Source organism: Raphanus sativus, chromosome 2 (genome assembly GCF_000801105.2).
Source record: "Raphanus sativus cultivar WK10039 chromosome 2, ASM80110v3, whole genome shotgun sequence".
Classification (NCBI taxonomy): Eukaryota; Viridiplantae; Streptophyta; class Magnoliopsida; order Brassicales; family Brassicaceae; genus Raphanus; species Raphanus sativus.
This window is the reverse complement of record NC_079512.1, coordinates 36,296,886-36,322,767: the sequence shown is the minus strand read 5'-3', so window position 1 is coordinate 36,322,767 and position 25,882 is coordinate 36,296,886. Positions and strand designations below refer to the sequence as shown.

The window sequence follows — 25,882 nt, the reverse complement described above, 5'->3', positions numbered from 1 at the left end:
GTTCCTGAATCAGATGACGTAGCCATCCCGCACCGGAACAAGGCGAACGCGTTGTTTGGCTGGCTGGTGACCATGCTTTACAAGAACACAAACGAAGACATTTCCAACATGGTTTCTGATCCTGATCTCGAAGCGCCTTTTGATGCAGCTGGTTATGATCCGAGAGGAGAAGGAGAAGATGAGGTTCTGTCGCTCTTTACCCATCCGAAACACGTCCTCTGCTACTGGGGTTATGCTCAGCTTGGTCGTATCAAAGAAGCAGTCCTGAAGGGTATTCTCAACCATACAAAGGACAAGGGTTCTTTTGGTGATGTGTGCTCATATGTGGCCAAGAGACTCTCTTGGAAACATATGACAGGGTTCTATAATGTCTACAAGACCCTTGTGCTCTCTGATTCCCCTGTTCTTAGATTTCGTGGATTAGCACATGAAGTTGAAAATCTGCACAGAGCTGTTCAAGCGGTTTCTGGCTCTGAGATGCCTCGATTTTTCAGGATCTTGGGGGATGGTTCTAAATACCATTTGGTTGAAAGTTCAATGTTCCCCATGCTCGTTGCCGTTTCCGAGCAGATTATGAGAACAGCTGGTGATGTCGACTTTAAGCCGGCTGGTTCAAGGTTGTCTGAAGTGGACTATCATGTGGCTATGCATAGGAACCAATTCGCTGATGCTTTTAAAGCGCATGTTATGCAATTCGTGAATGACCGTAGCCAGAGTGATTTAGATTGAGTTACTGTTATCTTGTAATCGGATGTAATAAGGAGCTTTCAAAGTTACATGGTTTACTATTTTTCAATTTGGTTCAGTCTGTGTTTCATTGAAAGTCCTCTGTTATCCTTGTCTTATTTTGTTTTCTGGAAATAAAAGTATCTGTTGAGTATTTTGAGTCTGTTCCCTTGACCAGACCAACATTTAAGTGAGCTTAAGCCAATGAACTAATAAATAATTTACATTTTTTTTTAAATTTGCACTGTTTTTTACGTTAACGAATATATCAGTCAGAATAACGAGTAAACAGTTTTGATTCAAAAGAGAGAAAAGCTAAAAAGATCGCTTGAACAGAAGAAAATAAAGTGTGACAAATCCCAATTGAAAAAATACACTAAAATTACACAAGCTTTGCTAGTAATGTCTAATATTACGTGTAAAGAAAAGACTGAATATTTGACCAAAACAACACAAAATAATAAAGGGAAGAGGTTACACATTTGCACAAAGAGCACGGTGACCACATCATCTTGACCACATCATCTTAGAAGATGTCTGCGACAAAGGCGCTTTAACCTCTTACCTGGCACACAAACAAAAAAAAAGAGATTCAGAAGCGATAAACATGGGTATCACTACATAAATATCAGCCGGATAAGGACAATCCACATGGTTCTGTTACTAATGCTGCATACGCTTTGCTCATCTATACTTTTAACTAGACTAGATGATTCCTTCTAAGGCTGGAAACTATAATACTCATAACTACTTTCAAGGATGTCTCTCGAATAGCTTAACAAGCATGGCATATATTAAGCGGAAAAAAAAACAAATATCTCCATTTTTGGTCAGAACAAGAGTGTACCTCAACTATTTTGAGCGCGTTGAACAATGAATCTCACTTGTCAGTGTGACTGTGACCCTTTTTGGTCTTACGACGACCATGGTGATGAGGGTGTTTAACAGGTGTCTTTGTCTTTGTGCTGCATTTAACAATAACATTGAGATATCTCCATGATTTGCAGATCAAGAAAATTCTAAAGAGTTAAACTAGGAGACTCACCAGAAGAGGGAAACGAGCACTCTGTATGCAAAGAAGATGGGTAACGCCAGTAACGCAGAAGCCTGCAGTGAAAAGATTTCAGATATGAAGTTATTAATAGAGTAAACAGATAAAAGCATGGAAGTTTAGCTTATGTTCTACAAGAAAGTAAAGATAAATACCGCAAACCAAACAAATTCACTGGTAGCAAAAGCCTCCGTCAGCTCATGGCTCTTTAGTTTTTGTTCAACATGGGCTTGGACCTTCGTTAGACAACATATGTGAAATTTTTTAGCTTTACTTATTGATTCGTCCAAGAACTGGCAACAACTTGATTCATATTTGTAAAAAGACTCATTGTTTTCAGACCTGATTATGATAAGTCGTGGCGGATTCAAGGAACTCTGTGTATACGATGACCACCTTAGTTGTGTAAGGTTTCACGGCAACCTTAATTTTGTCAACATGTGGTTTCGTGGCCGTTGCCACTTGCTCAACATATGGCTTGCTAATCTTTTTAGCCTCCTGTGAAAGGGTAATCACACATTTAATAGCTGAAATTAACGTGTACTAGACCTATCGGTTAACAAAAACTGATAAATACACACTGTACCTGATAATAAGGGTCTACAATTTCTTGAACCGTGACAATGTGAGGGGAAACAGCACTCTTGGATGCATGGTAAGCCTCTTTGGCTTTGATGGATAGTGTTCGGACGTGTGGCTGAACATGTGTCGCAACAGTTTCCTTGACCGCTGGAATATATTTCTGGGAGTAGGGTGTCATAAACACACAGAATATAAGAGCAAATTATAACTCAGCATTGGAGATGGAGGGATTCAACTAGTCCACAGAATACAACTGCAAATTAAATTGCCAATAAGATGCTCACAGTTCTGATGTTTTCCACATGTGGTTCAGCCCACTTATCAGCTTGAGATTTTGCTTCCGTGACCTAATAGATAAATAAGTAAAACTTCATCAGTGAGAAGCTCCAATGCTGTTTAGAGCATAAGTAAACTCCAAATTTAAAACAGCACCTTTAGAATTACAGTCTCCACAACAGGCTTCCCGTGGGTCTCCCAATGTGTCTCGGTATAAGTCTATGGTAAACGGAACACGCAAAGTTAACTCGCTAAATCCACTATGTTACATAAAAGAAAAAGAAAAAAACTGCATTAACCATACCTGAAAACTACTCCAGTGAACAGCAAGCCAAGGGGGAAGCCACGAACCATGAGCCTGCCCAAACAAAATAATTGGCGTTAGCTCTCTGTTCGATTCCGGCTTCCAAAATAATTAAATGTATAATAGGTAAATAGTTGCAGAAATAACCAAACGCAACACTAGGTCAAACCAGTACCTCAAGGAGTTCCTTAGTCTTTGAGGTTGCCTCCAGCTTCGTTCTCAACATTTCTTCCTGAAATTTTATTTTAGAAAAAAGGTGAAACGTGAGGCGGAAACTAAAAGCGTAGGGAGTCTAACTTTATAAGAGGGTACCATACCTCAGCCATCTTAATAGCACGTTCAAGTTTGCCTATTTTGTTCTTCTGCTCTTCATTTGTCTTCTGAAGCTGCAAGACATCATTAATTATAATTATAACATCTTCAGGACATTACTAGTAATTAAAGTCAGCTCAATCCAAAGTACATATCCAGACAAGCACGGCCTAAGTTATAATCAGACTACATCATGAAACATGTTCTACAGAATTTACATTCAACTCCAGGCTGGATTTAGATCAAATAAAGTATCAAATCATGGAAGCAGCTGATACTGATCTAGTATGGGCTGAGAATGGAAATTGCAGAAAGACCATAACATAAATGGCAAGGCTACAGGACTACAGCATGAAGATATTTGACATCGACCTAAACGACGTCTAGCTAGAGGCCAGAGTTGAAATAAAAAACGTAAATAGCCATTCACCACGTTCCTTGGCACTACTAGCTAAGCAATTCAGAATAATCCAAAATAGACATGTGTAAAGAGAAAGTGAAAACAAGGAAAAAGATAACGTACTTTTTCTAGGCTTGATTTTACTTCACTTAGTTTTTTCTCAGCTTCCTTTGTCCGAGCTTCTGTGGAAGCTTTCTCCTTGTTTTTTTGCTCCAGGAAGTTTCTGAGTACCTCTATCTGAACGACAGAAGCAACATAAAAAAAACCAAAAAAAATCAGATTGCCGTTTGCATATATATTCTACCAAATTGATTTGTCAAAACATAAATGTATCACCTGCTTCTCTAATTCAACAACACGTTCTTGAACCTTCCCCAACTCTTTTGCAGAATCAGATGAGCCCTTTTTAATGGAAAGGAGTTAAAAACAGGTGTAAGCCAAAAAACATGTCAAAAGATCAAAACAATCTATAATAAACAACAAGTAGATAAAAAAAAAACAGAAGCATTGAAATGCAATACTTGTAGTGATGAGACTTCAGTTTGCAAAGAAGCAATCTTGTCTTCCTTCTGTTGGAGAAGCTTCTCCTTCTCTGCTACTAACTCGTCTTTGCTCTTAACCTCACGGCCTTTCTCATCGACTTGTGTTTCTACACATAAGCAAAGCTCATAAACCAAAAGTATGCATTCACCAAGAAAACTAAAACGATGCACATCTGAAACCAATCCAAATAAGCTACCAATTCAAAGTCAATGCTCTACGAAAGCCGATTCATCATGCAATAATTCTATCGGGAGGAAAGAGTCTAAAAGAATGCAACTCGTTAACTAACCTAAAGCTTGGATCTTGGCGTTGAGCTGATCCAGCTGGATCTTAGAGGAGACGTCGGATCCGGCGGCGTCAACGACCTCCGGCTCATCGGCGGCATCGGAGAAGACAGTGGTGGTGAAAACCAAGGCGAGAAGTAAGAAAGCTAGGAGGAGCTTGGCGGTAGCCATTGTCTTAGATTCACCACCAAACCGATCAACAAAAAAAAGGGGACGGAGATTCCAACCAAAAGAGACAATGAGAAACGTTTCCTCTGTTTCTGGTTATGTGTTATTTATATTTATGGAGCTCAACTTTTTTGACCACGGGACCGTAGAATTTTTCCTTTTCACCGTATTTGAAAAAAAGAAACAGGAAGAGCGTGCAAAGAGGACAAAAGAGACCCACGAGAGATGAAAGTTTCCTTGTTTTGACATCGTGAGGGTTAATGGCTTCGTGGTTATGTCGTGGCCGACACGTGGCTATCATCGGATCTACTTTCTGTGTTTTTTTCTATATTAATGACGTGGCAACCATCCAAAGGCTGACGATTATTTCTATTTTTCTTTAAAACGTGAAAAACATTTTGACCTGTCCATTTTTTTTTTTCAACTACCAGTGTTATTTTCAAAACAAATCTAAAATTACATAAAAATCATCTTAGCAACTTATTACTATTAATCTTGCAAATAGAAGAATTAGATCCAGAACATGGAGATATGTCTTGGTGAATAATCTACACAACTGGCAAAACAGCTTGGATCTAGAACTTGCTCATGATCTCTTTTCCGTAGAAAAGGTCTTGTTATGCCATTTACTTATCGTTATATAATAAGAGACCATACGAACGTGATTGTTCTCATTTCTCGAGGTTGTACGATTTGGGTTTTTAGTAACCAGTTTCGGTTGTTACGCTATAGTTTCCAAAGTCTGAAAGACAGATACTTAATTAATATTCTAGGCGTATAATTTACACTACGATAATAACATGATGCGATTACGCTTCTTAATCGAGATGATTCTCTTTTTTTTTAGATATCATTTGCTCCTTAATTAACCATTTTCCCAGCCATTTCCAAGATTATATATGCATGCTAGGCTGTATTTATGAATTGTGTATAACGATCTATAATCAATGCACACCATGCTGGTGTCATTTAATTTCTATTTGAATCAGGCAACTTGTATTCTAAATTTCAAATACTCATTTTTATTCATCAACGAAATGTTAATGTATAAACATTGCCTAGGAGTGAAGAATCCTTGTCTATTTAGCAAAAAAAAAAGAAAAAAAAAAGAATCTTTGTCTCTCTCTAAGCAAAGACCTTACGATAATACTTTATACTAGTAATTTATTTACACTTGATCCAACACGAATGCTCTCCCATCTGACTTTTTTGGTTCAACCTCTCCCATCTGACTGAGATCGATAAAAACTGTGAAACTTCAGAATCATACTCGCGAATATATTACTATATTTGATAAGGATTGCAGAAACACGACAGTAGGTACGGGTGGATCTACAGAGATGTGTCTGGTCGCTGATCTATCTGACGAATCATTAACCATTTTCTTAACGGAAAAGTACTTTGCCAACAATCAGTAAACAGTAATTAACAAAAAGCAAAAACCAGTTGGATAAACTGACAATGGTAGCTCGGTAGAAGCAATGACATTAACTCACAAGTTGCGGTCTCATCATCACTCTCAGATAATTTATGCTTTTACTAAGTTTTTCGAAAATTAGGGGCCATAAAGTTGTGTGTTACCAATCTGTGACAGTGTGACTGACTACTTGGCAAACGGATATTTACGTTTATATAACCATCTGTGCCTAACTGGCTACTCAAATTTTGTGGCACGGCAATTAAGAAGGTCTTAATTAATCACAAAAAATTAATTGCTATAAAACTGTTAGACTCTTATTATGGGAATTAGTTTTCGATGACTGAATCGATCCAACTTAAATCTTAAATTTTAAGAATAAGAACAACTAGGTAGTAATCCGCGCTTTGCGCGGAATGAGATTATTAATTTCGTGATAAAAAGATATTAGGTATGTTTATTTTGGATATCAGTTCAGTTTTAGGTTGGTTTCCGGGTTTTATTCTCCTATTGTATACAGTGAAACCTCTATAAATTAATAATATAGAGACTACACCAAAAGTATATTTTTATTAATTTATAAAGATTATTAATTTATTGATATACTAATTGAACCAAAAATTCAATTTGGAATTATAAAATTATATTAATTTATAGAGATTTTTATTGTATATTAATTTATCGAGTATTAATTTAAAGAAGTGGATTTCAACATTTAAAATTAAATATGAGGCTGTTTGAAATAGTGATTTAAACATTTAAATATATGTTGATCCGTAAAAGATTAAAGGCCCAAAGATTAATGTTAAAACGGATTGGACCAAAGTACAACACAATACATCCAAAAATAAAATCTGGGAGGCCTATTATGTATATGTATTAATTTTATTTTTTATGTATACAATTTGATTTTCTATATATGATAAAAATGTTCAGTAAGGTCTAGGCCTTTCTATATTTAGTTAATTTTGTTTTAAGAATTTTATCTTTTATTTTTTTTATTGAACAAAGATGTTTTAATGTTAATTAGCAGTATCTTTATATATTTATTAACCATCTTTATATGTATTTACACACATAGATGTGCACATTAACATAAACACCTATATACCTAAATATTCACGATAAGTGAGGATTCTAACTTTATAGTATGTTAGAATATTATTTATTTTTCTAATGCTTCCTTTCACTATTGAGTAAATTGTAATGAAATAATTTGTCTTTATATTTTTTTTTTCTTCACTTACTATCAAGATTCAATTTGATTTTTCATGCATTTATAATTTATAACATGAAACAATTGGTTTATCACCAGAAAATAAACAAATAATAATAATCTTTGGTTTATCACCAGAAAAAAAAATCTCAAACATTTTGACCGAACAAATGAAATTAAATATGGATTTAGGGAATGACTAAAATGAATGAAAGACGTGGATTTTATATATGTTTAATAACCGCCTTTGATTTGCATAATATCTACGAAAATATGTCATTAAGTGGCATATATTTTGACCTTACCATATATATATATATATATATATTGCCATAACCGCAAAATATGAAATATATGTCAATCTGTATCATATATTAACCTTGATCACGGTTTTATTTTGTATGTACAGCCACACAATCTCGGTTTAATCAACTTAACCAATAGACTACGACCATTGATCCTTTTCAACTTAAAAAACTTAAGTTTTGTTCATTTATTAAACGTATTATGGTGGAAAACACGTTCATGTTTTCTGCATGAATTAACAATGTTGAAAAGGATCAACGGTCGTAGTCAAAAATTTGGTCAAGATCGGTATAAACACATGCAAATGGTCGTAGCTAAACATACGCAAATGGAATCTCCAAGAGCTCGTCATTCTTCTGATATCTAAGCCTGATTGTGTAAGATAATGAGATTTCAATCTATTTGCTATGAACCTACCACTGTCACCACTCAGTTCTGTTTGACTTATCTGAAACAATCAAGAAACATATGAATTAAAAGGTTGTTGATATGAGTAAAGCTTCCACTGGTCTCTGCAGTTCTGAGTTCATCTTCCTCCTCTTTAGGAACAACATCTGTGGCAACGTTCTCCTTTTCAGCAGGCTCAACAATGCGTTCTTCTCCTTCAACGACATCTGAAACCTTCACTTCAGGATCTATCTGCACACAATCTGAAACCTTCACTACACAAAAGATTCTCCGAACAACAATGAAAAGTAAGTTTCAAACGGCTTAGATTAATCTTATTTATGTTTTAATAAGATTCTCCGAACCAGTATGTGAACGTGAAAAGAGTTGGTACATCATGCTTTACACCACAATACGTGAACACACTTGGCCGTCCTTGTTTGCAAGTGTGAGAAATCCCGAATTAAGATACTTTTACTATGAGGTCCATAAGTGACATAAACTCCTCTCTTTCATATCATCCCATTACTTCTTTGTAATTTCTAAGTAAGACATATCATAATGAGGAGATGTATCAAATGTATTTCTCTAATATAAAATGTTAAATCTAAACGTCTTTCTTGTGTTAAAGGAAGAATCTCAGAAAATAAAAATTGTTATGACATAAAGGTTCTCTTTTGTCTCATTGAACATTGTACAAGTACCTTGTCGCTTCTATTTTGGTCTATGCAAGGTGATGACCACTTTTCTCTTCAGTTACATCACGATTCTTGTCAATAGAGCCATGGACAGGTTCGCTAACTATGCTATTACTGTTTTCTTTTCCTTATCTTCCAGTTTTGAAGAAGTGGATGAGGTCTTTAAAATGTCAGCATCATCTCTCTCTTTGTGGCATGCCCAACGCTCCAATTTCGTTCGTCCTCTCTTTGAATCCACCATCATATCTCTACTCCTGCTCTGTTAACGAATTATTATATTTGTCGAACAGAGAACACTGACTCAAACACTTGTGTTTTCTGTTTTTTTTTCGTCTTGCAAGAAGTCTAAATAAGGCAAGTACGTAGAACAAAAGCCTACCAAACGCATCTCATGCTGCCACGTGTCAGAGTCAATGTGAATGCATTAAATGCAAAATGCTTCTCTTTTAATAATAAGGGGATAAGAGTTCATCAACAAGTTAGCAAAAAATAATAATAACAACTAATCAGAGGTTCATACTACGTAAGCAGAGGAAAACAGCCGTGTAGACTGGGATGATTTATATACGATCGTGACGATTGGTTCTGACATATAACAGCTAGCTAAGAGAGATACTAATGCACGGAATAAATACGTACTTCACATTTTTTACCCATTTATACGTACGTTGTAAAGTTACCCACATGGAAATGCCATTTATAGCGCTCAAAACTCAACAAACCAAAACGTGACACATTATACAACACACGTATACTTCAATATAATCTTAAAGTTCTCATGTAGTAATGTACATACTCATAATACTCTTTCTCAACAACCCTAGTCAATACCATATGATAATTATACTATTACGCATAATGTAATTAGAAATTTACTTGAACCAAAAGATCTTAAACCGAAACCTAAAATAACCTTCAAAGTCTGCATACAAGTCCAATGTATATTGCTTATCAACACGGTTCTACACAGATCCAAAACTAGATTTTCTATCGATTTCTCTTCTTTCTTTTCCGAAGAAGAAAAAATCGAGGTTATAAAGAAGAGGCACCATCATGACCGAGCATAAGAACACAAGCACTGGTCCAAATATCCAAAGCATCAAAGGCAACGCCGCATAGAACAACCGGTTCCCCACGGTATTCAAAACAAACCCTCTCTCTAGCAACTCCGCCACGTATTCCTCCGGCGTTATCATGGCAATCATCTCCTCCAACTCCTCGGGAGGAAAGGGAGTGTTGATGAGGATATTGACTTGGTTGATGAATCGGATCGAGAGAGAGTGAGAGAAGAAAGAGAAGAGGAAGAAGATGAGGATTGTTACATACTTAAGAGCCACCATGAACTCCCCGTGAGCTCCGTAAACAGCTTCGCTTAGAGGCTTCTTTACCGCATAAGTGCTGCTTACAACCGCAGCTAGACCCGCGCATAGGAGGATTGACGTTGTGGCCATTAAAGTCGATCCCATTATGCAGTTTCTTAGCGTCTGAACTGCCAATATGTTCTTCTTTTCGTTGTCCTGATCAATCCAAATGCATATTTATGAGTATATATGTGTTATATGTATATTTAAGAGGTCGGAGATTACCTTGATGATAGAAGCGACCCAAAAACGGCGTGCTCTAGCGTTAGTACCGATGACGGTGGTGAGAGGCTGTGTACGTAACTTGTACCACAAGTAAACATGGTAAGCTGCATATGCCATTAGCCCAAGCGGCACTAAGATCACATCTAAGTAACATTCTTTCCACTCCATTACTAGTTCAAAACTTATCAAACAGCCGATATCTTTTGTTGTTGATGTTATGTTACGCCGCTTTATGTGTGACTTATTTGGAAGGTACTTTGAAGTAGAAACAACCCTATATTTATAAGAAAAAAATGAATACCAAAACAAAATTGAAAATAAAATTTGAGCACGTCAAAAAAAAAAGAAGTTGGAGCACGTCGCCTGTTTGTCTTTTTGTTCGCCATTGTTATAGTTTCCAGAGTGATATCTCTCTTCTTTTTGTAAAGATCTCTAGTTGGAGGCCATAATAAATGTTTTATAATTCTTCACGCTTTTGATTTCTATCTTCCATCTCTCTTTTTCACTCTTCTTTTGTCATAGTTTTGAATAAGATCTATAATATTTCTTTAATTACAAATTAAAACCATCAAAAATTTTGATTTATGATATACTCAATTGAGAACATATCGCAACTCAAAACATAATGGTTTCTCAACAATAAAATGAGTGAAATCTGACGAGGACCATGTCATATCAGATAAGATAAGACATGAGGCCGACCTTTAACCATTTCAAACTTGTTCACTTTTATTTCTTGGGTCTTTGTGTGTTAATTTTATATACACCATTTATCCTCCAACACGTTGGACTAACTATTACTATCAGAATTCTAATATCAATTTTTTTTTGTAAACAATCCCTTTATTGATAGTGGAGGGATATGAATACTAATAACACCCATATAGACCAATTTTAGAACCACATTGGCTATTGGTGACATATGGTATACATCCATAATCGGGTGTTCTATATCATGCATGTAGTTTAGTCCGACTCAGAACACTGGTGGTATGCTGAATATATATTATGATGTTTGGATTATTGGAGCATATTTGTAGGATATCAATACACTATAACTCAAATGTTTAAGACTATAAGTATTTTGGGTTTGATGTTTGACCACTTAAAATAAGAGATGCATACCAGTAACCAAAGCTTACTTGTTCTTGGACGGGAGGTGCGGCTTGGTTCGTATTTTGAGTCCTCTGATTCAGAGTTAATTTATAGTTCTCCTTTAGATTCTTATTAATTAGTACTGAAGGAAACTCAAAAAGTAGAATGATCAGTCATTGACTAATATCTTGAGTTCTTTAATAACTGAGAAACTGTTAAATATCGAACATTATAATATAATATAATATCATACGTATAATTTTTATATCGGCCCTTAGGGCATGATTAACCTCCCTCGGGAGGAAAGGGAGTGTTGATGAGTATATTGACTTGGTTGATGAATCGGATCGAGAGAGAGTGACAAAAGAAAGAGAAGAGGAAGAAGATGAGGATTGTGACATACTTAACTCCCCGTGAGCTCCGTAAACGGCGTCGCTAAGAGGCTTCTTTACCTCATAAGTGCTGCTTATAACCGCAGCTAGACCCGCGCATAGGATTGATGTTGTGGCCATTAAAGTCGATCCCATTATGCAGTTTCTTAGCATTTGAACGGCCAAGATGTTCTTCTTTTCTTTGTCCTAATGAATCCATGAAACACTTTAACAAAAAAAAAACACAAGCCAGTTACTTTATTTACTGTATTTTTATGAGGCTAAGTGATACTGGGTATTGTGACTTTCAAATTTTAATGCCAGTGTTAATTAGCTTAGTCATCCATCATAGATCCGACATTACGTGCAGACGTTAATGCTCGAATCATGTTACCCACATATATGCTCTCATTTCTGGAAACCATTTCATTCAAGTAATGCTCTGTCCATCGAGTAATGAGTAACAGTGTAATTTATTGGGCAACTAATTTTACATATCATAAGATATAGGATAACATATAACAAAAGACATAAATCTGAATCTTGTTGGAGATCATATAGCCAAAGAAAAACATCTAAAATCTATTACATAAAAATAAGTAAAGCATGAGCACAGTTTCATTGAATCGGTAGACTATTAAAAATCAGACAAATCGTTCTATATAAAACAAGTCCTCTAACTACAGAAAGATCGACACCTCAATAGTATAATATAGCGAGAAGCTTCGATCACTCTAAGAAAGATGGAAGATAGGGAAACTTTGGAGATAAATCGTACTGTAGATAAAGACGGTTTGCTAATTTGGTTATGGTCTTAAGGTCGACTATTTCTTATTGCTAGGTTCATACTTCTGGTGTTATCACAATGACAACTTTTATCATTTCTTTTGGAAGCTTGGTTTCGTTCAATTTGAATGGAGCTATGTACGCCAACAAATTTTATTTTTTACTATAGAAAAGTGTCTTGATCGTTATGCGAAAAAAAAGTGTCTTTATAGCCCAATATGAAATACAAGATGATTTGGGCTACGGGTTGCATAATTAGGCGAACATGGGTTTCCAGTATCAATTGAAAATTGTGATTTTGCTACTTTTACTTTTAACCTTCAAGGCCTTGTTTCTTTTTCGAGGCAGAACTAAATTACTAAAGGCGTGTCTCATACAGATAAATAAGAAATCTGTGTTAGCAAGAAACCGAGTGGAGTATTGGTATTAGGCCTAATTGGTATTTGGTACATCTCATCCACTATTATAGGTGTCAAATGGGTCGGGTCGTCCATTGGTTGTCCACGTCCATATTTAAATGGACTTAATATGGACACACCCATTTTTTTCATGGGTTATTAGTGGACAAAATATGGATGACCATTTAAAAAATGGTCTTTACGGGTTTGGGTTTCATGGACATGGGTTGTCCAATGGACAAAAAAAATCTAGGGTTTAAAAAAAAATTGAGTTTTTCTACCAAAACCGAGAAATCGGGTTTTCTCGCCAAAATCGGGAAATTGAAATTTCTCTGTCAAAATCGTAAAATCGCACAAACTGTAAAATCGGGGTTTTCCGCGAAAATTGAGAAATTGGATTTTCTCGCCAAAACCGAGAAATCGAATTTTTCCACCAAAACCAGAAAAAATCGAGTTTTCCTACCAAAATCGAGAAATTGAGTTTTCCGCTAAAACCGTAAAATCGGGTTTTCCCGCCGAAACCGAGAAATCGAGTTTTCCCGCCAAAACAGAGAAATCAGATTTTTCCGCCAAAACCGGGAAATCTAGTTTTCCCGCCAAAATCGGAAAATCGAGTTTTCCGCTAAAACCGTAAAATCGCCAAAACCGTAAAATCAAGTTTTCTTGCCAAAACTGAGAAATCGGGTTTTCCCGCCAAAACCGGAAAATCGGGTTTTCCCGCCAAAACCGTAAAATCGGTTTATCCCGCCAAAACCATAAAATCGGAGTTTCCCGCCAAAACCGAAAAATCGGGTTTTCCCGCCAAAACCGTAAAATCGGGTTTTCCCGCCAAAACCGTAAAATCAGGTTTTCCCGCCAAAACCATAAAATCGGGTTTTCCGGCCAAAACCGCAAAATCGATTTTTCCGTCAAAACTGCAAATCGAGTTTTCCTACCAAAACCGCAAAATCGGGATTTCCCGCCATAACCAGAAAATCAGGTTTTCCCGCCAAAATCGCAAAATCGAATTTTTTCCGTTAAAACCGCAAAATCAAGTTTTCTTGCCAAAACCAAAATTGTTGTATTTATGGATTAATTTTAATTTTATGAACTTGAATATATAATTATAGGCTTATAAATTATAGGCTTATAAATTAAAATCTAAAGTTTTCTTATATGGTCTATTATGGACTCTATGGCAGCCCATAAAAATATGGGTTTTAGTGGATATGGTTCTTAATGGACATGGTTCTAATGGACATGGTCACTCTTTGTCCACAAACAATAAATAGACAAATGGATACGGGTTAATGGACATGGACTCGCCCAATTTACAGCTATATCCACTCTTGATCAGGAAAAATGGCAAAGATGTTTGTAAATTTGTGGGTTTTATTTTTAGAGGTTTCGAAGACTTGTAGTTTTTGATTTTAAAGCCTTGATACTTAAAACATTTCAATTTTATCCATTCTTTTTTGTTGACAAAAAAAAATCCATTCTTTTTTTATCAACAATCCATTCAATACATAATAATCCTTTTTAAGAAATTAATAAAATTAGTAGTAACAAAATAAATTTAGTAAACTAATTTTTTTTTTAAAATCTCTTAATTTTCTTAGTATTTAGCAACTCACAGTATCCATTTTGTAAAACAGCAAATCAAATCTTGAAGACATTGGAAATCAGATCAAGCAAAAGCAAATACCGGATCAGATTAAAATAGAAGGGAAATAAGAACTTGTATCATATACTAACTAGATTTTATATAATGTTTTCAATTAATCATCTAAATTAAACAAGTCATATAATGAAAATCATTATTGATTCATGGCACGTAGAGAGATCAAAGAATAAAAGCCAGCTTGTTTTTTCCAGTTTAAATTACATTTTTCAATCATTCATAGGGGCTCAATCATTCTCTTCATGCATGGTGGTTAGTACCACCCTTGCAACTTCAGCACATTTTTTCATTAAATACAGGGCAAATCTGCTAAATATACAAATTTCAAGTTTTTATCACGAAAAAACCATTAAGTAAAAAAAATGACCAAAATGCTTCTTTAATAAATAAAAAATATTTATATTCTAGACATATAAATGAAAATAAATAAATAAAACATGTTTACAAATTCAAAATTTTCTGTAATTTTATTTTTTGAAGTTTTTTCGATTTCTTTTTCAAATTTTCTTTTTGAAATCCAAAAATGATTGTTGAAATTATTTTTAAAAATTTTATTTTCAGTGTTTAATATTTATTTTTTGTTTTATAAAGTTTTAAACTGAATCCCAAAATCTCACTTCTCAACTCTAAATCTGAAGTATAGATTAGTTAACCATATGAGTATAAATGTATATTTATCTATTTAATAAAATATTTTGTTCATTTTGATCTTTAATGGCTATATTTATGATATAAACTTTTTAGGGTTATCCTAAGGTATTTCCCTTAAATATATATATAAAGAGCTAACTAATAAAGAATAGGAATTTTATAATCCTACTAACCACCAAAAATACTGTGAATATTTTTTCTGGAAGGAAAAAGTAAGTAATCAATCATTTAAATTTGGAGCAAACTAAACTGTTAGTATAAATAATCAAAAATAAATTCACTAATACGTACTAAAATGAATAACGTGAATTGAAATATAGGGCATGTTGTACGGGCCACTACGTAAATAAATGATTAGAGAGATTGAATGATTGTTCAATAATATTAAAGTAAATGGTGGGTTGATGGCCTGATTGGTCTCGTGGGTAGCAGTTACGACGGGGATCAAATTGGTAGACAAAACCGGTGGATACTATTTTCTCTAGTAGTTGACCCACCGATTGATTAGTATCTGATACATTCATGATTTTTATAAAGTGTCTCGTATGTAGCATATAACAAGTTGTAGGCTAAATTGTCAGAAACCAATGTGAGTTGAATTATTATCACTATTTCCGCTTACTATATGTTTCAACTTGTTTCCACACTTACCATATCTCTTCTAGTTAGTTTGTAAGCTATGGGTGCTCGTGGTTTTAAGAACTTCGAAATTTTGTATTATTGGACAAAACAGTTTTGCAGAATGGAGGCTTATTGTTTGTAAGTTTTTTAGTTTTAAATTCTAGAATAATAGTTGTAATCATTTAAGAGGATGTGAAAACGGATGCTAATGATCATATTACCTATAAATAATAGATTTTATGTGTATTTTAACGTTAGAAGAATTATAAGTTTTAGCGTTATTTTCAATTATTTAAATTCATTATTAAAACGTCCAATTTACATTATAATAAACTAGCATTATTTTAACTTTACAAGACGTTTTATTATGCTTTTTGCGTATTCGATGCTGATAGATTCATTGCTTACCCGCTAGTTCATCACCAGCACATGCAAACCATCGCCAGTCTGAAAATTTGAAGACTATAATATTGAATAATGCATTAAAGAAGTTTATTATTTTATTAAATCGGCGTCAACTTTTTATTATGTATTTCACGTACTATTAAACCGACCTTTTTTTGTTGGTATGACCAGAACATATGATATAGTCGTTGCACCCAATCATTATTTGCATTTGTATATATATTAAAAATGTTATCTGTTTGATATCTTTGTATATACTTAGAAATTTAACTTGAGCCTCTAGAGTTAGAAATCAAACCATTATTTTTAAAACACTGATTTATGAAGCCATGCATTCACACACACACACACACACATATACATACATGATTATTTTACTGTGGATTCTCTAAAGTTACATAATTTTGTTAATAATTTATCACTCGTGAAAAATCAAACTACTAGTATACTAGCTAATTAAAAATAAGAGAAACAAAGTCACATGCAACTTTGAAATGATCAGATCTGGAGAAATAAAAATAAGAAAAGTAAAAAAAAAGTTCACATGAAGTGGAGTTGCAACCCGAAACCGCATGAACACTGACGTGGAATAGAAGTCCTTTACCGACACGGTCCTCCAAGTTCGAATTGGACTTCTGAGGATGCATCTGTAAGAACAATGAATTCTGTAAACTCCTTTTCTTTTTGTCGTTAGTGATAGAGCTTCTAATCGGTAAAAAGTACATCTAAGTATTTATATATATTTATGAAAAAGGAAAATAATGAGGAAGAGGAAGAGATCCAATTGTTAGATTCACATGAACTGATCTGAAAGATTGATCATTGAACTTTTGTCACAGTGTGAAGTCATCTGCTTTGGAAAACGAAGCCTTCCCCTTGTTTCATGTTCTTTTCTTTTTCTCACCACAAAACATTGTCACTACCACTCCATCACAATAATACGGTAGTTAATACTACTTAATACCAACAGTAGAGTATAAAAGCTCTTAAATATCATGATTTACATTTATATTTTCAAACCTGAGTTTAAAATCATTTGGGCCTTCTGCATATTAATGAAAATTTATATTTAATACTATATCAGGAATTGTTGTTCAAAAATAAACTCATTTATTAAGTTGATTTAATAAGAATATTATATCATGGGTTCAACATCAATTTTATACTAACTTTCTAAATTTAAAAAATTGACATAGATCTTAACTTTTGCAATTTCATGGTGTTACTGTTATCAATAACAAAAGTGTTTACTAATTGCGGATTTGAAACGCAATTCCAAAAGCATAAACAAACATGGTTTTAATAACAATTTAGGTTAAGAGAAGGTCAAACTAGAAGTGATAACCCAACTCGAGGTTTTCCAAGTTGGGTGCATTAAGAAACGTAAAAGCATATCATTAGCCAAATAATTTAAACATTTAATTGATTTCAAATTAATCTGTAAAATAATCAAAACAAGATTCCCAAATGTCACCACCACCTCTATATATCTGCTTAACATCTAAAACCCACCATGTCTCCATCATTACACAACACAGATAATCAAACACACACACAAAAAAAAACAGAACAATGTCTTCTTCTGATTCCACCATGGAAGCCAAGAAGTCAAACAAAATCAGAGAGATCGTAAAACTTCAACAGATTCTCAAGAAATGGCGAAAAGCAGCCCATGCATCAAAACAAGCCAACAACAAGATTGACGATGAAGAAAACAGCAGTAAACTCAACAGAAGTGGAAGTGGAAGTGCAAGCAAGGGCATCAAGTTTCTGAAGAGGACACTATCCTTCACAGATGTAACAGCTGTTCCTAAAGGCTACTTAGCTGTCTCTGTGGGTAAGGAGGAGAAGAGATACAAGATACCAATGGACTACCTTAGCCACCAAGCTTTCCACGCATTGTTGCGTGAAGCAGAAGAAGAGTTTGGGTTTCAACAAGCTGGTGTGTTGAAGATTCCTTGCGAAGTTGCTGTCTTCGAGAGCATTTTGAAGATAATGGAGGACAACAAGAGTGATGCGTACCTGACCACACAGGAGTGTAGGTTCAATGCAACGACTGAGGAAGTGGTAAGCTACCGTCATCCTTCGGATATCCCTAGGACTCCATCTCATCAACCTCACAGTCCGATGTGCAGATAACTTTTCTTTGTTTTGTTTTGATTTGCTTGTTGATTGCTTTGAACCATTCTTCTTCCTCTTCCCCATGTTCCCACATTTTCACTTGGGGATTTGAACTTGTGTACTCTGCAACTTCAAAGAATGAGAGACAGAGATTTTTGAATAATGAAATGTATAAATGGATCATTGAAAAAAATTGAAAACCTGAAAAGTTCTCTTTTTTTTCTTCATATAAAGTGAATCAAGAAAGTAAAATAAAGCTCCTTGTTCATCAGTAGATCATCTACTGTAGATGCATTCAAAGCAAATTCACAATACAATCTCCCTCTTTCACCACCTCTCTCTCTTCCATTCTAGGCAAATTCTAGATCTTTGTTATTTTGATATATCATAAAGAGTACTCTATCATAAAAGTCAATCCTTCATCTAAGAGGACAACACCTACGAATTAATGTATCACATTCACATGGGAAGTGTAAGAGTGAATAATCATAAACATCTACAAGGTCTAGTTTCCTTTTTCAACATCTGCATTGTCCTCTAAATAGAAATCAAACATACATCAGCACAAGAAGTGGTGGTGCAATGGTAAGCTTGCTCTAGTGGCCAGAGCATATTAGGGCATCCCAAAGTTCGATATCATCTTAAGTTACACAAAACCATTGCACTATTCATATGGAAGTTTTAGGTCACATGGTTCGGTTTAAGAGACCTTGATACAAAAAGACAAAAAGGTTCATGTTTCTAAATATGCATATCATTTTTTCTTTTACCGGAAACTACCCATGTGTATTGATGTTGCAGTTGTGCCAAGTAATCAGAGGTTTAACATAAACTAATGGAGTAACTAACATCAATTATATTAGTGTGAAAAAAAAGAAGATAAAGAGTACCTACGCCATTGTACTTTTTAATCATCAAGTGGGAGACTGGTTGTTAAAAAGTTGTATATAGATTAGCAAATTTACAGTCTCCTATGCTTACAATCGAAACGATAATATCTATAATTAGTGAATAAAATAACAGAGTCACAGCATCACATGCAACAATTTCTCTAAATTAAGCACCCTCATTATTGAAATCACATGCAATTAAGAGATTTATCCCTAACAGAGTACGGCAAATCCAAAAGGAATGATCTTGGTATCCTCCCAAAAAATCAATCAAGATTGAAAAGAGATGAGAGAGAGGAAGTATTTATGGTATGGAATGGTATGTTCCCTTTCATGATCAAAGTCAAAGCTTAAAACAGTGAGATCTGATAAAACGGAAAGGTCACATGGCATATGTACCCTGAGAGACTTAAAACCCATCTTAAGCAATCACCTAATAATACATGTGTCATGATCTCGAGGATACTAAATTGTAATATTGATTATATGAGCAGGTTCCATATACGACACTAGACAGCAGGATCCAGCAAGAAATTTAACATGAACAAAACCATTCTCCTCGAAAATCTTTTTAATGTGGTGATCGTACGTCCATGACTCATATAGTTTACTGCTTTATTAAGATTGGTATCAAAAGTTATGAACTAGAAGACAATTAGAGAAACCAATGAAAGTCTTAATTTTTTTTAAAAACATTAATCATTACAGACAGTAAAGATACTCATTTGAGGAAAAACCAGCTCAGCAGATTACATGAACAAGTACATCAGTACAAGTACAACAGAGACGAGAACTAACTAACTGGTTAATATAGAGCAGTTGTTACTATTTACGTGACCATTTGCGTTTTTCTTTACAACCCAATTTCGTTGTACTGTGATGGTAAACACGGTCCGATGGGTATATTGGGTTTGTTATGGACTATTATGGGCCACAAATCATCAGTCAACCGAACTCGCAAATAAACAAATCGAGTTAAGAAATATATGGACAAGTAGCTGAAAGATGGAAAAAAAATTCAACTAACTGGATTTGAGCACAGAGGAATTAAATTAAAATTTTTAAAACCATAAACAAACACGATATCCTTTTAGTGACAGATCGGGTCAATCCAAAATAAAAACATAGTTTAGAGTAGTACGATACTGGTAAATGTAACGCAACATCTAAAACGTTTGTTTAACAGAGTAAAGAGAATGAACGTTGTTTGCATCACATGGCCATTGGTTCAGGACCAGTAGCGTTCAGGATGTCTAACAAGGAGTTTTGGGGCTCCAACTCCTCGTGCCAAAGCTGCAACTTATCCCCAGGGTAGAAGTTTCTTGTCACTCCCTCTGAGTTTATCTGTTCAACAAACACATCACTTGTTAGCTATGTTCCGTTGAAGAGGGAGGTTATATTATTCCCTTAGCCTTTAGAGAGTTATGGCCAGAGGGATATATCTTACTATGACCGTCCGTACAACACCTCCACTGGCTCCATCACGGGCGATGGCTAGTGAAACCGCCTTCACAACAAGTTGCTGGAATGTAGAATAACAAGGATCAGTTATAAAGAAGCGGGAGATTTGTGAGCTTTTTTGCATAAGCATATCTAGTGATCTGAACCGTCTTTACCTCGGCTTCTTCTTTGGTCATGTTTTCTTTCCACGCCTGATCAAAGAACCCGTAAAGGTAACTCGAGCCAGAGCCTAACAAACACACAATTCAAGTAGTTATATTAGCAGGAAAGCTAAGTATCATATAAGTAAATGGCATAGCAACGAGAACTTAAACAAATACAGGCAAGTCAAAACTGAAAAGTCATAAGACGCAGAAGAGTTTAGTTTTTTTTACCTCCAATAGCGAACGGTTGCTCCACTACAGTTCCACCGAGAGGGATCCCGTAGATCTTGCCGCCTTCATACTTATCCCAGCCCCCAACTATGAGGCCAGTTTGCAGCATGTTCTGCCCAACAAAGACATATAATGCTTCAGTCAACAGATCCAGATCCATATACTTAAAACAAAGAATAACTATACATACTGTTAAACAACACACATAGCTACGACTTAATCCAGAAAACTGAGTTCCTCGGATACATATATACTAATGTAACACATACTTCTTGACCACTGGATACAGTAGCAATCAGAACATAACTTTTCTACATTTCCATTTAGAAAATATTAATTCTTCAGACTAAAGAACAATTTATAACAATATTCATTCTTCATTATACTAGCAAGCTAGCTAGGACGTGTGACATAAATATCTAAATCTCTAGTTCCCCAAAGTGATATAGCAATAAAAGGTAAGCAAGTTGCCACAATTCCAACAAAAGTTATCAGTGATTCTCTGTCCGTAGAGTATATTTTCTCTACAAGAAACGACCCTCGTAAAAACAACACCCACTAAATAAACTGCAAGCTTTAAAGCAAAAAAACTAGTAGTAAATACCTTGTTATTATATGCGAGCATCCTGATAAGGTTGGCAGAAACCTTTACAGTGGCAGGCTGTCCGAGCTGGATTCTGACAAAACCATAAGCAAACGATTGATCTCATGATCTCCAGGTACATATGATTTCATAAGTAATGTAATTACGTCGAAATCAAGGGGAAGAATGAAGACACTCACGTATGCTGGTGAAGGAAGTAGCGGACATAGTCCGATACAACCTGAGAATCAGCAGCCTGCAAAAGAAAGAAAGCACGATAAAGATCCAAGTAAGCAAAAGACTTTCAATAAGAGTATCTGAGCAAAAGAGTCTTTTTCACATAAAAAAAAAACGAGATATTACCGAACCAGAACGGCAGACGTAGACATTGTCTGTTAGTTGTGTGATCTTGTCTGAAGCCCGATTCGCCACGTACATCCCTGCGCAGAGTAATAATAACAGATCCCACCAATTCCATCAGCTTTTCTCAAAAAAATTTCCCCAAAGCGAGCAAGAACTCAGCTTAAAGACAAACTCAATTAAAAAAATAACAAAAACAAAACACTCTCAGAGAAGGGGGAATCTGACCGGTGCTGGTACGTGAGTCAGCTCCGAGAACGACACCACCATTGTAAGTGACGCCGATGATGGTCGTCCCCATAGAGTGCGGCGCATCGAGATTGAGATCCATCGCTGTAGAATTCGAAAACTTGTATTAGACGAAACGAATCCTAGAGTATGGCTGGCGACTCCCTCAAAAATTCTCGGATTACTCTAGGTGATGAACTGATGAGAAAAGAAAGAAAGAACCGACTTAATCCCCAAGTCGGGTTCTCTCTTTTTTTTGTTTTGGGTTGCAATTTATTGGGCCGTGTTAGAAACGTTACTAAAGCAAAAGTTCAAGCCCGAACTGTCTTCATGGACCATTCAGTTACAAGCCCGACACCTAAAATAGAGTGAAATAAAATATTTATTTTTTTGTTTTATAAAAGTAATAATAACTAATAAGATAAAACATTCTATCATTCTATTGAAAAATACATTTAAAAAAAAAACTGAAGGAAAATATCCTTTTACATAATGCAGATTGCAGAGGAATGTGTAAGATAAAACTTCATTTTGGTGAGTGTTTTACCATTTATTCATAATATAACAATTGTACAAATATAACACCAATATTGTTTTTTTTTGTTGTAAATACCATTTTATTAAATCAGATCGTAAATGGAACATGCAAATAATCCACCAACCATGGTGGATGAACATTAAAAATAAAATATAAACTTGATAAATCTAAAGATAAGAGGCTTGTTGCTGTCTTTTTTAAATAAACAATCAAGATCACCGAAATAATGTCTAAATCTAAAAATTTAAAGTAAGGATAAAGAATCATAAAACAAGAAAATTCTTTTTTCAGATTGTAATAAGGAACACACTACTGATTACTTATCTATCCAACAAAGTGACAAACAGTAAATGAAAGAGATATGATTCAATGAGAACTGATAAAAACATAGTATTGGCCTCCATTTTCTTCCACAATCGTCATGACATTTTTGTTGATGGGAGTAAAAGTTATCAGACCTGTTACAAAACCAGACAAAAATTAAAAACACATTACATAATGTATCACTGGAATTGAAGCTAAAAACATCCTGATCATGTGTTGTAGTTGAAAAGTCAAAATCAGAGAAACCAAAAATTGGCTATAAATAGAGATATTAAGCTATTTAACCTATAATTTTATACTATAATCAACATTTTTCTCAATATTTATATTCGATTCTCAAACTCATGTTGTTTGAATATACAGATCGACACATTAGTACCTATATTCTGTGCCTTTGGTTTAAATGACAAATGATTACTGTTTTCTAAAAAAAGATCATTTTATTTTATTTACTTATTTGGACTTTTGTCCTTCAGATTACAGAATAATATAAAAATTCTTTAATTGATTGTTAATCATCTGCAACTGTTCCATAACTCAGAAAAGTGGGGGTCGCTAAAACGAGAATTGTACTGTCCCGAAAATGCAAAAACAAGGATTTTTTTCTCTAAATGTATCCGATTGGTGAGCAATAAGGCTCACAAAAACGAAAAAGAAAAAAGTGCTGACAAGTATTAGTGCGTATCAGCTAATATGTTGCCGCGTTAACATACATTAAAGAAAGCAACAAGGAAAGAGGGTCGACAATAACGAACACGACCAGATCGAAAAGCAACAGCAACGCATCATCTGCAATATACACGAACACGACCTGAGATCCAAAAGCAACAGCGAGGCCCCTCTCACATCTCAATATCAAAAGAAAAATACATTGCATCAAAATTACATTTAATCAACCACACAGAGGAAGAATCCAACTTGAATAACGAACATGACGCCTCAATGTTATATTTTCATTGACGCAATTAGCAAACCATTCTGCATTACCATGAAAAATTTTCTTTGCGTCTTTCAAAAGATGAATGTTACGTTTAAAGAAAAAGAAAAGCATTTTTTCAATCTCTAGATATAACAACCACACAATCCAGAAAGATGAGAGAACTAAGTGACCATTAAGAGTTTTCATTTGGTCAAACAAGAGAAATAAATTATCTTCAAGATGATTTTAAAAACACCAGACGATTATTATCACATCTACATATAGCTTTAGCATGGGAACATTCAAACAGCATATGATAACATTAGTCTTGCTATCTATTAATAATAACAATTCCAATTAATGTCAAATGTTGTGTTGTTTCATCCTAAAAGCTGCATTGAATGAAAAGTAGTTATCAAATTATATGTGTTTTTTCAACATTATCTCTAAAATGTATTTATTGAAGAGTTGTGTCTTTTAATTAGTTTTAAAAGTAGTTAAAATATCTCAAAATTTCTTTTTAAGAATTTAAAAATTTAAGAGTTTTGTCTATTCTGTTGGTTGTAAATACATCTTCTCATGATAAAATATTTTTTCATCCTAAAATGGTAATGCTTTATAATATGTTGTAAAGATGTATAAAGAGATACCTTATCATCATAAACATCTATCTTTCATGCTAAAAATATGAAATGTTTTTTAAGATATTGTAAAAATATATAAAGATATTTTTATCATTCCAGAATTTATTTTTAATATATACTAAATTTTAAATACGAATCCAAAATATATCAAAGGATGTGTCTTTTCATTTTAAAAATTTCTTAGAAATTTAACATGTGAAATAATATGTCTTTAATCTTAAACACTGCATTAGTTTTTAAGAAAATTTTAAAGGAAATGTTTTAAAACTTTCATGTTAAAAATTAAGTAAATTTTAAGAGGTTGTTAAAAATGTATAAGAATGTGGCCTTTTATCATAAAATTTTATAGATTTTTAAAATTTCTTATTTTTTGTCTAAAGATATGTTTTTATTTTATTTTAAAACTGCATAGATTTTTAAGAGATTCTCAAAATGTCTAGAATATATATTTTTATTTTTTATTTAAAATCTATTAATAAAAAATATTTTTATTTAAAATTTATTAATAATAATCCTAATAAATGTGAAAGGTTATTTATTTTCATCTTAAGAACTTCATTAGTTTTTAAAAATACGTAGGGTGCATCTTTTACAATGATGTTTCTTTGATCATGAAAAGTGCATTTTCTTATAATGAAATGTTTTTTCATCATAAAAATTCAGTGATTTATATTAGGTATGTAAAATGTGTAAATATATATCTTATCATCATAAAAATGCATATTTTTTTGCTAAAACGGAGAAATGGTTTTTAAAAGATTGTAAAAATGCGTAAGATGTTTCTCATCATTTAAAGAATATTTTATTATTTAATAAGAACCCCAATAAATATGAAAGGTTGCATTTTCCATCTTAAAATATTAGTTTTTATAAAGGAAAATTAGGTCTAATATACAAGAAAAAACACAAATTCACAAACTAACCAATATCACCCTCACTTTCCTTATTTCTCTTTATCTCTCTTTACTTTCTTACTAAAAATCTAGTTTTCCATTTTTTTAGTTATTTCACAAATAAAGCCCTTTATAAATGTCTAGGCAGAGGCGGATCTACTTTATGCAATAGGGGTCACATGACACCCCTTAAATTCCAATAAATAATGAAATGTTCCCAAAAATATTGAAAAATCTGTAGTTCTGATGGAAAAGTTCTTCTCTTGACACTCCCAAACCACAGTTCAAAACCCATTGATGACAC

General features: G+C 34.1%; 4 protein-coding genes across 4 annotated transcripts; 1 reads left to right on the top strand and 3 right to left on the bottom strand.

Annotated features, from left to right (window-relative positions):
- Window positions 1-1,039: 1,039 nt before the first annotated feature.
- Window positions 1,040-4,750, bottom strand: LOC108820450 (uncharacterized). The gene is made up of 15 exons (XM_018593393.2): window positions 4,484-4,750; window positions 4,173-4,300; window positions 3,988-4,053; window positions 3,775-3,888; window positions 3,257-3,325; window positions 3,115-3,171; window positions 2,940-2,993; window positions 2,792-2,854; window positions 2,644-2,706; window positions 2,364-2,519; window positions 2,120-2,275; window positions 1,933-2,013; window positions 1,772-1,833; window positions 1,574-1,691; window positions 1,040-1,291 (listed from the first exon to the last, which is right to left on the bottom strand). The coding sequence occupies exons 1-14, from the start codon at window positions 4,647-4,649 to the stop codon at window positions 1,607-1,609; spliced, it is 1,320 nt and encodes a 439-aa protein (XP_018448895.1). The 5' UTR covers window positions 4,650-4,750; the 3' UTR covers window positions 1,040-1,291; window positions 1,574-1,606.
- Window positions 4,751-9,406: 4,656 nt separating this feature from the next.
- On the bottom strand, window positions 9,407-10,721 carry LOC108842301 (uncharacterized). The gene is made up of 2 exons (XM_018615169.2): window positions 10,257-10,721; window positions 9,407-10,187 (listed from the first exon to the last, which is right to left on the bottom strand). Exons 1-2 carry the CDS (start codon window positions 10,422-10,424, stop codon window positions 9,633-9,635), a joined length of 723 nt encoding a protein of 240 aa, XP_018470671.1. The 5' UTR covers window positions 10,425-10,721; the 3' UTR covers window positions 9,407-9,632.
- Window positions 10,722-15,801: 5,080 nt separating this feature from the next.
- Window positions 15,802-18,563, top strand: LOC130508460 (protein SMALL AUXIN UP-REGULATED RNA 51-like). Its single transcript, XM_057003988.1, has 2 exons — window positions 15,802-16,892; window positions 17,083-18,563. Exon 2 carries the CDS (start codon window positions 17,816-17,818, stop codon window positions 18,380-18,382), a length of 567 nt encoding a protein of 188 aa, XP_056859968.1. The 5' UTR covers window positions 15,802-16,892; window positions 17,083-17,815; the 3' UTR covers window positions 18,383-18,563.
- Window positions 18,564-20,301: 1,738 nt separating this feature from the next.
- Window positions 20,302-22,472, bottom strand: LOC130508179 (proteasome subunit beta type-6-like). Its single transcript, XM_057003486.1, has 8 exons — window positions 22,261-22,472; window positions 22,036-22,112; window positions 21,873-21,928; window positions 21,694-21,766; window positions 21,090-21,201; window positions 20,871-20,944; window positions 20,702-20,776; window positions 20,302-20,598 (listed from the first exon to the last, which is right to left on the bottom strand). Exons 1-8 carry the CDS (start codon window positions 22,361-22,363, stop codon window positions 20,467-20,469), a joined length of 702 nt encoding a protein of 233 aa, XP_056859466.1. The 5' UTR covers window positions 22,364-22,472; the 3' UTR covers window positions 20,302-20,466.
- Between the last annotated feature and the right edge of the window lie 3,410 nt (window positions 22,473-25,882).

Bases quoted from the DNA above. Each gene is read 5' to 3' on its own strand.
- LOC130508460 (XM_057003988.1), top strand. From the start codon at position 17,816: ATGTCTTCTTCTGATTCCACCATGGAAGCCAAGAAGTCAAACAAAATC.
- LOC108820450 (XM_018593393.2), bottom strand. From the start codon at position 4,649: ATGGCTACCGCCAAGCTCCTCCTAGCTTTCTTACTTCTCGCCTTGGTT. The intron at 3,326-3,774 runs GTACGTTATCTT...GATGTCTTGCAG, and splicing joins TAAAATCAAGCCTAGAAAAA to CTTCAGAAGACAAATGAAGA. The intron at 2,520-2,643 runs GTGAGCATCTTA...CCCTACTCCCAG, and splicing joins ATGTGGAAAACATCAGAACT to AAATATATTCCAGCGGTCAA.
- LOC130508179 (XM_057003486.1), bottom strand. From the start codon at position 22,363: ATGGATCTCAATCTCGATGCGCCGCACTCTATGGGGACGACCATCATC. The intron at 21,202-21,693 runs GTATTTACTACT...TTTGTTGGGCAG, and splicing joins TGCTCGCATATAATAACAAG to AACATGCTGCAAACTGGCCT. The intron at 20,777-20,870 runs GTAAAGACGGTT...TCTACATTCCAG, and splicing joins TGACCAAAGAAGAAGCCGAG to CAACTTGTTGTGAAGGCGGT.
- LOC108842301 (XM_018615169.2), bottom strand. From the start codon at position 10,424: ATGGAGTGGAAAGAATGTTACTTAGATGTGATCTTAGTGCCGCTTGGG. The intron at 10,188-10,256 runs GTAATCTCCGAC...TGGATTGATCAG, and splicing joins GGGTCGCTTCTATCATCAAG to GACAACGAAAAGAAGAACAT.